The sequence below is a fragment of the Eimeria tenella genome, genomic scaffold, assembly GCF_000499545.2.
Source record: "Eimeria tenella Houghton genomic scaffold, Eth_scaff32, whole genome shotgun sequence".
In the NCBI taxonomy this organism is placed as follows: Eukaryota; Apicomplexa; class Conoidasida; order Eucoccidiorida; family Eimeriidae; genus Eimeria; species Eimeria tenella.
The window spans coordinates 204,610-214,952 of NW_013543049.1; the positions used below are offsets into that span (position 1 = coordinate 204,610).

General features: G+C 42.8%; 1 protein-coding gene across 1 annotated transcript in view; it reads right to left on the reverse strand.

The window, feature by feature from the left end:
* Window positions 1-9,086: 9,086 nt before the first annotated feature.
* The window catches only part of ETH_00006190 (uncharacterized protein), a gene marked incomplete at both ends in the record, with an annotated part of 3,130 nt that continues 1,873 nt past the window's right edge, over window positions 9,087-10,343 (reverse strand). Inside the window, 3 exons of the mRNA XM_013376173.1 lie at window positions 9,087-9,177; window positions 9,821-9,915; window positions 10,109-10,309. Coding sequence (XP_013231627.1) covers window positions 9,087-9,177; window positions 9,821-9,915; window positions 10,109-10,309 — 387 coding nt within the window. The remainder of the gene's footprint in view (window positions 9,178-9,820; window positions 9,916-10,108; window positions 10,310-10,343) is intronic.

Below are 10,343 nucleotides of genomic sequence, written 5' to 3' on the forward strand. Positions count from 1 at the left end.
CGCGCCCGCCGCCGCCGCCGGCTGCGGCGCCCGCCCCGCGGCCGCGCCGCGGGCCCGGGCCGCTGCAGCAGCAGCAGCAGCGAGCAGCACGAAGCAGCAGAGAGCAGCAGGAAAGCAGCAGCAGCAAACCCCGCCTCCTCTCCTCCAGGCACAGCCAGATGCGGCAGTACGCACACCTGGGCGGGAGAGGCTTTGCTGCTGCTGCTGCAGCAGAAGCACAGAGCGCTATACAGCGTCAGCTCTGCTGCTGCTCCTGCTGCTGCTGCTGCAGCAAGCACCACCATCAGGTTAAAACCCTGTCTTAGTGTCGATACACAAGAACCCTTGCTGCATCGAGACGCCTGCTTTGCTGCTGCCTCCCCAGCAGCAGCAGCACACCTGTGCTGCTGCTGCTGCCCTGCTGCAGCCACGAGCCGCGTGCCAAGAACCTGCTGCTGCTGCTGCTGTTCTTGCTGCTTGCCTGCTGCTCTCTGCACAGCAACAGGACACAGCAGCAGCAAAGACACGAGAGGGGGCGCGCCCCGGCCGCAGTGCGGACGAACAGCTGCAGCGCCGCTGCTGCTGCTGCTGCTGCTGCAGTGCAGCGCGGATTGGCCTCGCGGAAGCAGCAACTTGTGCCGAAAAACCCAAATAATAAAAATGAATTTAAATAAAATAAATAATGATAAAGATCCACAGAAGAGCCAACCGAAAAAAGCCAAAAACCCCAAAAGCGCCGCTCCTTGCTTGAAAGCCTTTCCTCCAGCCGCGAGTGCTGCGCTGCTGCTGCTGCTGCAGCAGCAGCAGCACACCGAGAAGCAACAGACACAGCAGCAGCCACGAGAAGCCACACAGCACACCACAGACACCCCAAGAAGCAAACAGCTGCAGCACAACGCACAGGCAAGCAGCACACAACACAGCAGCAGCAGCAGCAGCAGCACGAAACCGACACGGACACCGCCACCAACTGCAGCAAACAGCAAAACGCCTCCAGCAGCTTTCTACTTTTCCTCATCTCCTTCCGCCAGCGAAGCCTCCAGATAGCAACAAAGACAAACCACTGCAGCAGCAGCAGCTGCTGGCGCTGCTGCTGCGCCGACAGCAGCAGCAGCCCCACCGGGCACTGCTGCGGATAAAAAAGAACAAGAACAACCGAAGAGCAGCAGCAGCAGCAGCAGCTGCTGCTGCTGCACACAGAGGCACCGCCGCCTGAGCGCCCTGCGGTCACCAAAAGAAAAGCAAACGCCAGCAGCAGCAGCAGCAGCTGCTGCCGTTGCAGCTGCTGCTGCTGCTGGGCAAAAGAAGAAAAGTCCAGCAGCAAAAGAAAAAGAAATCTCTCAAGAGAGGGGCCCTAGATAGCGTAACAGCAACACAGGTATACCGTAATACCCCTAGCCACTGCAACAACTGCTGCTGCTGCTGCTGCTGCTGCCCTCGCGAATACGCGTTACAGCTGGCCTTTTCCCTCAGTAATAAAATCTATCCTCTCTCAGCTCTCGCCTGCTGTACATACACCTCAAACGCGCCACTCGCTGCTGCAGCTGCTGCTGCGGCAGCTGCTGCCACCGTTGCCGTGCTGCAGCTGCTGCTGCTGCTCTTGTGTAGCCTCGATCCATACAGTGCTCAGCGTGACACGGTGTGTACATACACCCGGCGACTGCCGCCGCAGCTTTTGCTGCTGCTGCTGCTGCTGCAGCAAACAGCTTCCTCCCTTCTCGTGCTGCAGCAAATGACACGAAACCTCCCGCAGACAGCAGCAGCAGCAAACCAACGGAACACCGAAGGGGCGAAGACGCCACACAGAAGAGCTCTTAGCTTACAGCAGTGTCAGGCCCTGCCAATGCACTTGCTGTTGCTGCAGCTGCTGCTGCTGCTGCAGCTGCTGCGTGTCGGCGTGAGAAGTGCAGCGAGGAAAGTCGCTCTCGACAGACAGCCGCGGCGCCGTTTCTGCTGCTGCTGCTGCTGCTGCTTCAGCTGTTGCTGCTCGTATCCGTAGCGAATAAGAGACACAAACCACCAAGAGACGCAGGCGCGAACGCAGCAAAAGGCCTCTAGGGCCGACGTGCACTGCGAGGGTGCTGCTGCTGCTGCTGCTGCTGCTACTCTCCTCTCTGGTCAATCAGTACAGTGCGCCATACATGCCTGTCTGTCTCTCTTGCTGCTGCAGCAAAGGGAAGTATCACCTGCCGTTGCTGCTGCCCTCTAGGAGCCTTAAGCCTTCGTGACGCCTAGCCATAGCTCAACTGCTGCTGCTGCTGCTGCTGCAGCAGCAGCTCTACCGCAGCTCTCCCTCTACTGCAGAGCGGAGCAAGCCACCTGCGCAGACTCAAGACATTGCCTCGTGACCCGTAACGTGCCCGCAGCGCTGCACCTGGTGCTGCTGCTGCTGCTGCAGACTGCTGCTGCTGCTGCTCCTGCTGGTCGCCATGGTTGCTGCAGCTCGTGTAACTCCTAAAGCAAAGAAGCAAAAAGAAAAAAGAAACAACACCGAAACCCAAAAGAAACAAAACAACGCCAAGAGGTGAAGCACCGGTGACACAACCGCCGCAGCAGCAAGAACCAGGGAGCAGCAGAGAGGCTCCCGCCTTTTCACTTCGCCTTTATTTGTTCCAAATTCCTATTTTTATTTTATTTACTTTCTTAATTGCAAACAAAACTGTTCTGCCGGACAAATAGCGCGCACTGGTGAGCCATGCACTGCTGCGGGCACCGGTGCGCGCGGGGGCGCAGCGGCAGCAGCAGCAGCAGCGGCAGCAGCAGCGGCAGCAGCAGCAGCAGCGGCCCGCTCCGCTGCCGCTCCCCCTTTTCTGCTAATTCCTTTCACTTTTTTTAAAACGGTAAAGGAATAACTACTAAAGTTGCAGCTGCTGCTGCAGCGCCGCGAGTGTCAGTTGCTGCTACACCCTTGCTGCTGCTCCCTGCTCTCGGGCCGTCCCCTACGCCAGCAGCACTTCCTATTTCGCTTCTTTAAACTCCCCAGCTAAAATTAAACTCCATTTAAATAAAGTCCTTCATTTAACACCTTTTTGCTGCACAATTTGTTTGCTGCAGCGCGTTTTGCTGCCCCCGGCTTCACCCAGAGCCTGCACGGACACACTAAGGCAGCAGCAGCAGCTCTGCGCTTCCCCGCAGCTGCTGCTGCCAAATCGAATATTTTAACTTCAATTTAAATCCAATTTTTAATTTTATTTTGTCTTTTAAAGCCATCTTTGCCTGTCGCTTCAGGAACAGCAGCAGCAGCGCCAGCGGCCGCTGCTGCTGGGATCTGTGCTGCGCGGTTCGCTCCTGCAGCAGAGTTACGCAGCAGCAAAAGCCGAGGGTTTAGGGTTTAGGGTTTAGGGTTTAGGGTTTAGAGCTTTCGCGCGAAGCAGCAGCCTCAGGAACACCTGCTGCTGCACCGGCGATCCCTGCTGCTGTGCGGATCTGCCCTGCGTGACTCGCTCACGCAGCAAAACTACTCAGCAGCAAAAACTCAGGACTTAGGGCCTAGGGTTTAGGGTTTAGGGTTTAGGGTTTAGGGTTTAGGGTTTGGGACTTTTTAGGGAGGCAGCAGCCACACGAACACCTGCTGCAGCGCGGTTCCCTCAAGCAGCAGAATTATTTAGGGTTTAGGGTTTAGGGTTTACGGTTTAGGGTTTAGGGTTTAGAGGGGTTTTGCGAGACAGCAGCTCTGCCATGGCGGTGCACTCTGCTGCTGCCTGTCAGCTGCTGCAAAAGTCGAAGCAGCAGACGCCCGCCCTAGGAAGCAGAAACAGCAGCAGCAGCAGCAGCAGCTGCTGCTGCTGCAGCAACAGCAGCTGCTGCTGCTGCAGCAACAGCAGCAGCAGCAGCAGCAGCAACAAAGCGAGGCTGTGACAATGCCCTAGTGCAGATTCAAGAGGCCCTGCTGCAGCCCAGAACACTTTGCAGCAGCAAAATGAGAATTATATATTATATGAATGAAAATTATTTAATTGTTAATAATAAAAATTAGAATAAAGAATTGAATTATATTCAAAACTTCAAAAACTTTTTTTGTTCTTTTTTGTTTTTTAATTAAGAAGAAAAAGCATTTTGTTTTCCTCAACTTCAAAAAGGCAGTTTGCATTAAAAGCATCAGCAAATTGGAAGGAAATTGACATGTTTTGCTGTTTCGAGTGCAGCAGCAGCAAAACTCAGCGTTTGCTGCTGTTTCGAGTGCAGCAGCAGCAAAACTCAGCGTTTGCTGCTGCTTCGAGTGCAGCAGCAGCAAAACTCAGCATTTGCTGCTGCTTCGAGTGCAGCAGCAGCAAAACTCAGCGTTTGCTGCTGAGGTTTTTGCTGCAACAGGATAAGAATAAAAAGAATTTTTTGCAATTAATAATCTTTTTATAAATTCGAGTTCACCCAAATTATTTTTGAAAACTTTTAATTTTTTTCGAAAAGAAATCTCTTAAATGCGCAAGTTTCCTGTTTGAAGTTCCTTTCTGAATATTCAAATATTCGAATAATATTCGAATACTTGAATGTTCAAATTATATTTGAATGTTCAAATTATATTTAAATATTCAAACCATATTTAAATATTCAAACTGTATTTAAATATTCAAATTATATTTAAATAATCAAATAATATTCAAATATTCAAATAGTGCTCAAGCATTCAAGTATTCAAATAATATTCAAGTATTCAAATAATATTCAAGTATTCAAAGAATATTCAAATGTTCAAATAATTAAATATTCTAATTATATTCAAATGTTCAAATTATATTTGAATATTCAAATTTTATTTAAATATTCAAATTATATTTAAACATTCAAATAGTGCTCAATCATTCAAGTGTTCAGGCATTCAAATGTTCAAATAATATTCAAATGTTCAAATAATTAATTATTTAAATTATGTTTAAATTGTAAAATAATATTAAAATATTTAAACAATGTTCAAGTGTTCACATATAATTTAAATATCCAAATATAATTGAAATGCTCAGATATTCAAATAATGCAAAAACATTCAAATATTCAAATTTTGGAATATTATTCAACCATTCAAACATTCAATAATATTTAAATATTCAAATAATATTTAAAAACTTGAATAATACCAAAGTATTTAAATATTTAAATAATAAAGTATTTAAATATTTGAATAATAATATTCAAACATTTAAATAACAATAAAATATTCAAAAGTTGCATGCGGCCAAATCTAAGCTACAAAAGCTTTATTTCTTTTTCAAATCTTTAAGAGGGCAAATAATTAATTTTATTATTTTTTTTATTTTTAAGAGAAGTTTTATATTTTATTTTTAAAAGTTTCATTTCTTTGAAGAAAAAGCCAAAATGAAATCAGTTGCATGCACTGGGACTGAGGATGTAGAAGTTTATTCTTTTTGTGTTTTCTTTTTTTAAATCTTCATCTTGCAAAAATGCAAAAAGTCCACTTAAATTCATGAGTGAATTCTTTTCTGTTTTGCAATTTGCTCGAAGTTTCAAACAACTTTATTGAAAGACAATTTGCCGAATTGTCTTTCAATTTCTTTTCTTTTTTGTCTTTTTATCGGTAAAATTAATTTAATATTTCACTTTTTATTTTAAAAAGATTATTTAAATGCATTAAATTCAAAAGTCTGGATTATTAGACATTTTTATTTAAGCAAAGTGCATGCAAAGCAGCTCTTGCTGAAGTTTTCTAAAAGAATACAAGATTAGGAGTTTCCACTTTTCAGTCAACGCAAAAGTTCAATTTCTTTTTATTTTTAAATGTTTTTTCATAAATATAGTTCGAAATTAATGCAATTTGAAGCTTCTACACCAAAAGGACTTCCTAAAATCAGCAAAAGCTTCTCTTTGTGTCTGCAAAAACTCCAAAGTTTGGAATTTCCATTTCAGAATTACAAATGAAAATTGCTGCGTTTCCTGTACATACCGCAGAACGCACAAACTGTGCATTTTTTGTTTCTTTTTCCACTTTTTCAAATCCACTTTTTCTATTTATGTCATTTTTGTCTTTATACTTCTTCCTGGAGGCTCGTGGCCCCTTGGAGGGCCCTCTAGGGCCAATTAATATTTCATTTATTTCCTTTTTTCGAGTGTATATACGTGACAAAACGGATTTATTGTTTGCAAGGTCTGGGCTTTCATTTGGATTCATTTCGTTCCCACTTTTTCCTCCAAACCGCCCATTTTTACTCTTTTTGAAATATTTTATTTTAAAAATATTAAAAAAAATAAAAGTCTACACTTTTTCTACTTTTAAATCAAATTTGAAGTTCTTCGTTCTTCTCTTGGGGCTGCTCTATAGTTCTTTACTGCTTTCTCCCTCGAGCTACAATTAACTAATTAATTAATTAGTTGATTAATTGAATAATTAATTAATTGATTAATTGATGGATTAATTAATTAATTAATTATTAATTAATTAATTAATTAAATAGTATTGTGTAGTTAAATGCGCTACTCCAGAGAACTCTGGAGATCATTTAACTAATGATCTCTGGAGCCCCAGACACCGCAGCCGCAGATAAACTAAAACGAATAAAATTGATTTAAAATAAAATAAATTAAATTAAAATAAATTTAAAACAAATTAAAATGAATATTTAAGAAATTAAAATTCAATTTTAATTATTCTTTTTTCATACTCTGGCCTCGATGAGTCAGTTCGAGTTCGCTGAACTTCCCACGACAGCTCACCAAGTTTGTTGGCAAACTATTTAAAATTTGAATATTTAAAACAAATAAATGAATTAAAAACAATAAAACTTATATTTTAATTCTTTTTAATTTGAAAAATGCTGCCGCAGCTGCGAAGTTTCCGAAATAACTCCCGAGTGACCTCGCCTCCTCCAATTGCAAATTTTGAGTTTTGGAGAATTCAAAAAATAAATTTAATTTTAAATTCAAATTTTAATTTTTTAATTTAAATAATAAACTTTCCAGCACCAGGCCGCAGCAGCAGCTCTAAACTTCGCGCCAAACTTAAAGCCCAGCCACTCCATTTCTGCTCCTGCTTTATCTTTGCCAGCAGCAGCAGGAGTAGCAGCAGCAGCTGCTGCTGCTGCAGCTGCTGCTGCAGCAACAGAGGCCCCAATAAGTTCCTCGCGGCTTTAAAACTCCTTTTACTAGTCAGATCAATTAAGATTTGTTTTCTTTTGAATTCAAAGAGTAAAATTCGAAAAGAAATATAGAAGATCTCATTTGGACACTTTTGGCACTGGAGTTTCATTAAAATATAAATAAATAAAAATGAAAATTATATTTATTTGAATCTATATATATATATACATATTATTACAAATAGATATACACACACACACACATATATATATATATATGTATTCATGTATAAATATATATTACATTTATATATATGCAAACGAATTTATAAAGATATATGTATAAATATATACATATACAGATATATACATTAATACATATATGAATAAATATATAAATATATGTAAAAACACATACAAATACATATATATACTATGTATATACAAATATATATGTAAATGTTATGCATATATTTATATAAATATTATATATAAATATACATACAAATATATATAAAAACATATACAAATATATATATATATATATATATATATATATTATGATGTATATACAGATATATATGTAAATATTATATATATATTTTTATAAATATATATATAAATATATATATAGATATAGATAGATGCATGCATTTGTCAGTCTTTTCTTTCTTGGGGCTTTTTCTTAATTAATTTGTTTGTGGTTTTCTTCCTTTTGCATTTCTTTGATTTATTTTATTTCACAATTTTTAATTTTCTTTTTCTAATTTTTGTTTTTCTCTTTTTATTTTTATTTGCCAAATAACTCATTGCCATTTAATTTGCTTTTTTCCGCAGCAGCTGCGTGCGCACTGCGTCGCTGCTGCTGCTACTGCTGCTGCTGCTGCTGCTGCTGCTGCTGCTGCTACGGCTGGAGTTATTACTTGAAAAATATTAAGAAAGAGTTGCGCTTGAAGCAGGCAGGAGAAAACGTAAACTTAAAGCCAGAAGCAGCAGCAGCAGCAGCTGCTGCTGCTGCAGCACAAGCAGACACTGCAGCTTTCGCTGCTGCCACTGCAGCAGCTGCAGCAGCAGCAGCACACTCTGCTGCTGCTGCTGCCCTTACTAACTGTTTCACGCCCCGAAGGCGCATGCAACAAGGGCGCCAGCCTGCAGCACCAAGACTCCCCCCACAGAACCCTAAACCCTAAACCCTAAACCCTAAACCCTAAACCCTCCATCCAAAGTGAGGAAAGCCGATGCTAGCGGGAGAACTGGAGAACTTGACCTATTTTCAGCAGCCTTTGATGAAAAGCCCAACAATTAATTAATTAAATTAATTAAATTAATTAAATTAAATTAAATAATTAAATAATTAATTTCATCACTGGGAATCGAACCCGGGAGAGTCTGCGGCCCTCAGCTGCAGAGATTTGGCCAAAATGCAAATTTGGAGATTTCAGCAGAGCCAAGAAAAGAGGTGGAGGTTTTTGCGAGTTGCTGCACGAGAAAGAACAAACTCAATAAATGCTGCAGCAGCAGCAGCAGCAACAGCAGCAGCAGCAGCAAGTGCAGCAGCAGCAGCAGCAGCAGCAGGAGCGGCCGCGGCAGAGCGCCAGAAGCAGCGGGAGCAAAACGCGGCGGCAAACCCGACTGCAGCAGCAGCGAAGCAGCAGCAGCAGCAACAACAGCAGCAGCAGCAGCAGTTTCTGTCACAAAAAAGGAAGATAAATGAAAATAAAAATAAATGTGGAAGCAGCACTTGGAGAGGAAGTTGCAAAATGAAGAAAAGGATAAAAGAAACAAGTAAATGAAAAGTTATAAAACAAAATAAAACAAAAATAAATAAAATCAAAAATGAATAAATAAAATAATAAAATAAATAAAATAAATAAAAAAATAAAACAAGACAAAAATAAAAAGAATTTGCGAGAGCAGCAGACGCAGCGCAGCAGCAGGAGAGAGGCAAATAAGAAAGGTAATTTAAAAAAATAAAAATGTAATTTAAAGTAATTAAAAACAAATTAAAAATATAATTCAAATTAAACTAAAATAAAATAAACTAAATTGATTTAAAATAAAGGAAAGCAGCAGCAAAAAGAGTTACCTGCTGCTGCCCTCAGCAACTCGTGCTGCACAAGCAGCAAGCAGCAGCGAAACGCCTTGCTGCAGTGCAGCAGTATCAGCAGCAAATCTGAAAAGCAAACAGCAGCAGCAAAATGAAATTAATTAAATTAAATTAAATTAAATTAATTAATTGGGGCTGCATGCAGAAGCAGCAAAGACACGACGCATACAAAACCAGACACAACGCCTCGGCAGCAGCAGCAGGCGTGAGTTTGCTGCTGCTGCTGCTCCTGATGCTGCTGCTGCAGAGCACTGCATGCAGCAGCAAAATAAAATCATAAATAAAACAAAACAAATAGCAAAAACAACAAAGAAGCTCGAGGAAACAGAAGGAAGGAGGAATAATAAAAAAGAATTAAAAAGACCATTAAGACAAATGCAGCAAGAAGAGAAAAAAAGAAAAGTGAATCGAGACAAAGAAATTAAAAATAAAAATAAACAACGAAAAGGAGCATGCAAAACGATAGATGTGAAGGAAAGCAACAAACGAAAACTGGAGCAGCAGCGAAAGCAGCAGCAGCAGCAAAAGCAGCAGCAGCAAAGGCAGCAGCCGCAGAGGCAGCAAATGAAGCAGCAAGAAAAGACAGCAGCAGCAGCAGCAAAAGTGACGGCAGCAGCAAGCACTGGACACAAGCCGAGAGCGAGCATCCACACCAGAACAGCAGCAGCAGCAGCAAAAGCAGCAGCAGCAGCAGCAGCGGGCGACGGACTTGTGCTCCAAGAGAGCCAGCCAAGACTGCAGCAGCAAAGCTCTGGGGGAAAGCGGGCGGCCGTTGAAAGCAGCAGCATCTTCTTCCATACAAACCTGCAGATGCAGGCAGCAGGAGCAGCAGCAGCAGCAGCAAATCAGGAGGCTGCAGCAGCTGCTGGTGAGCTGGCATGGCGCAGCAGCCGCAGCGAATAAGGTAGTGGGCCGCGGCAGCAGCAGGAGAGCCGGCAGACTGCAGCAGCAACAGCAGCAGCAGCAGCAGCGGCAGCAAAATGGCCGCAGCACCGACCGAAACTCTCTTCGCCATCCTCAGGTACTCTGCTGCAGTGATCTCATCATCTGCTGCTGCCTCTCCTTCTGCTGCTGCTTCTGCGTCTTGTGTGTTTGTTGCTTCCGCTGCTGCTGCTGTTGCTGCTGCTGCTGCATCATCTGCTTCCGCTGCAGCTCCGGCTTGCGTCTCTCCCGGCGCAGGCTCTGAGCCTGCTGGACCCTCAGCGTCAGCAGCAGCAGCAGCAGCAGCAGCA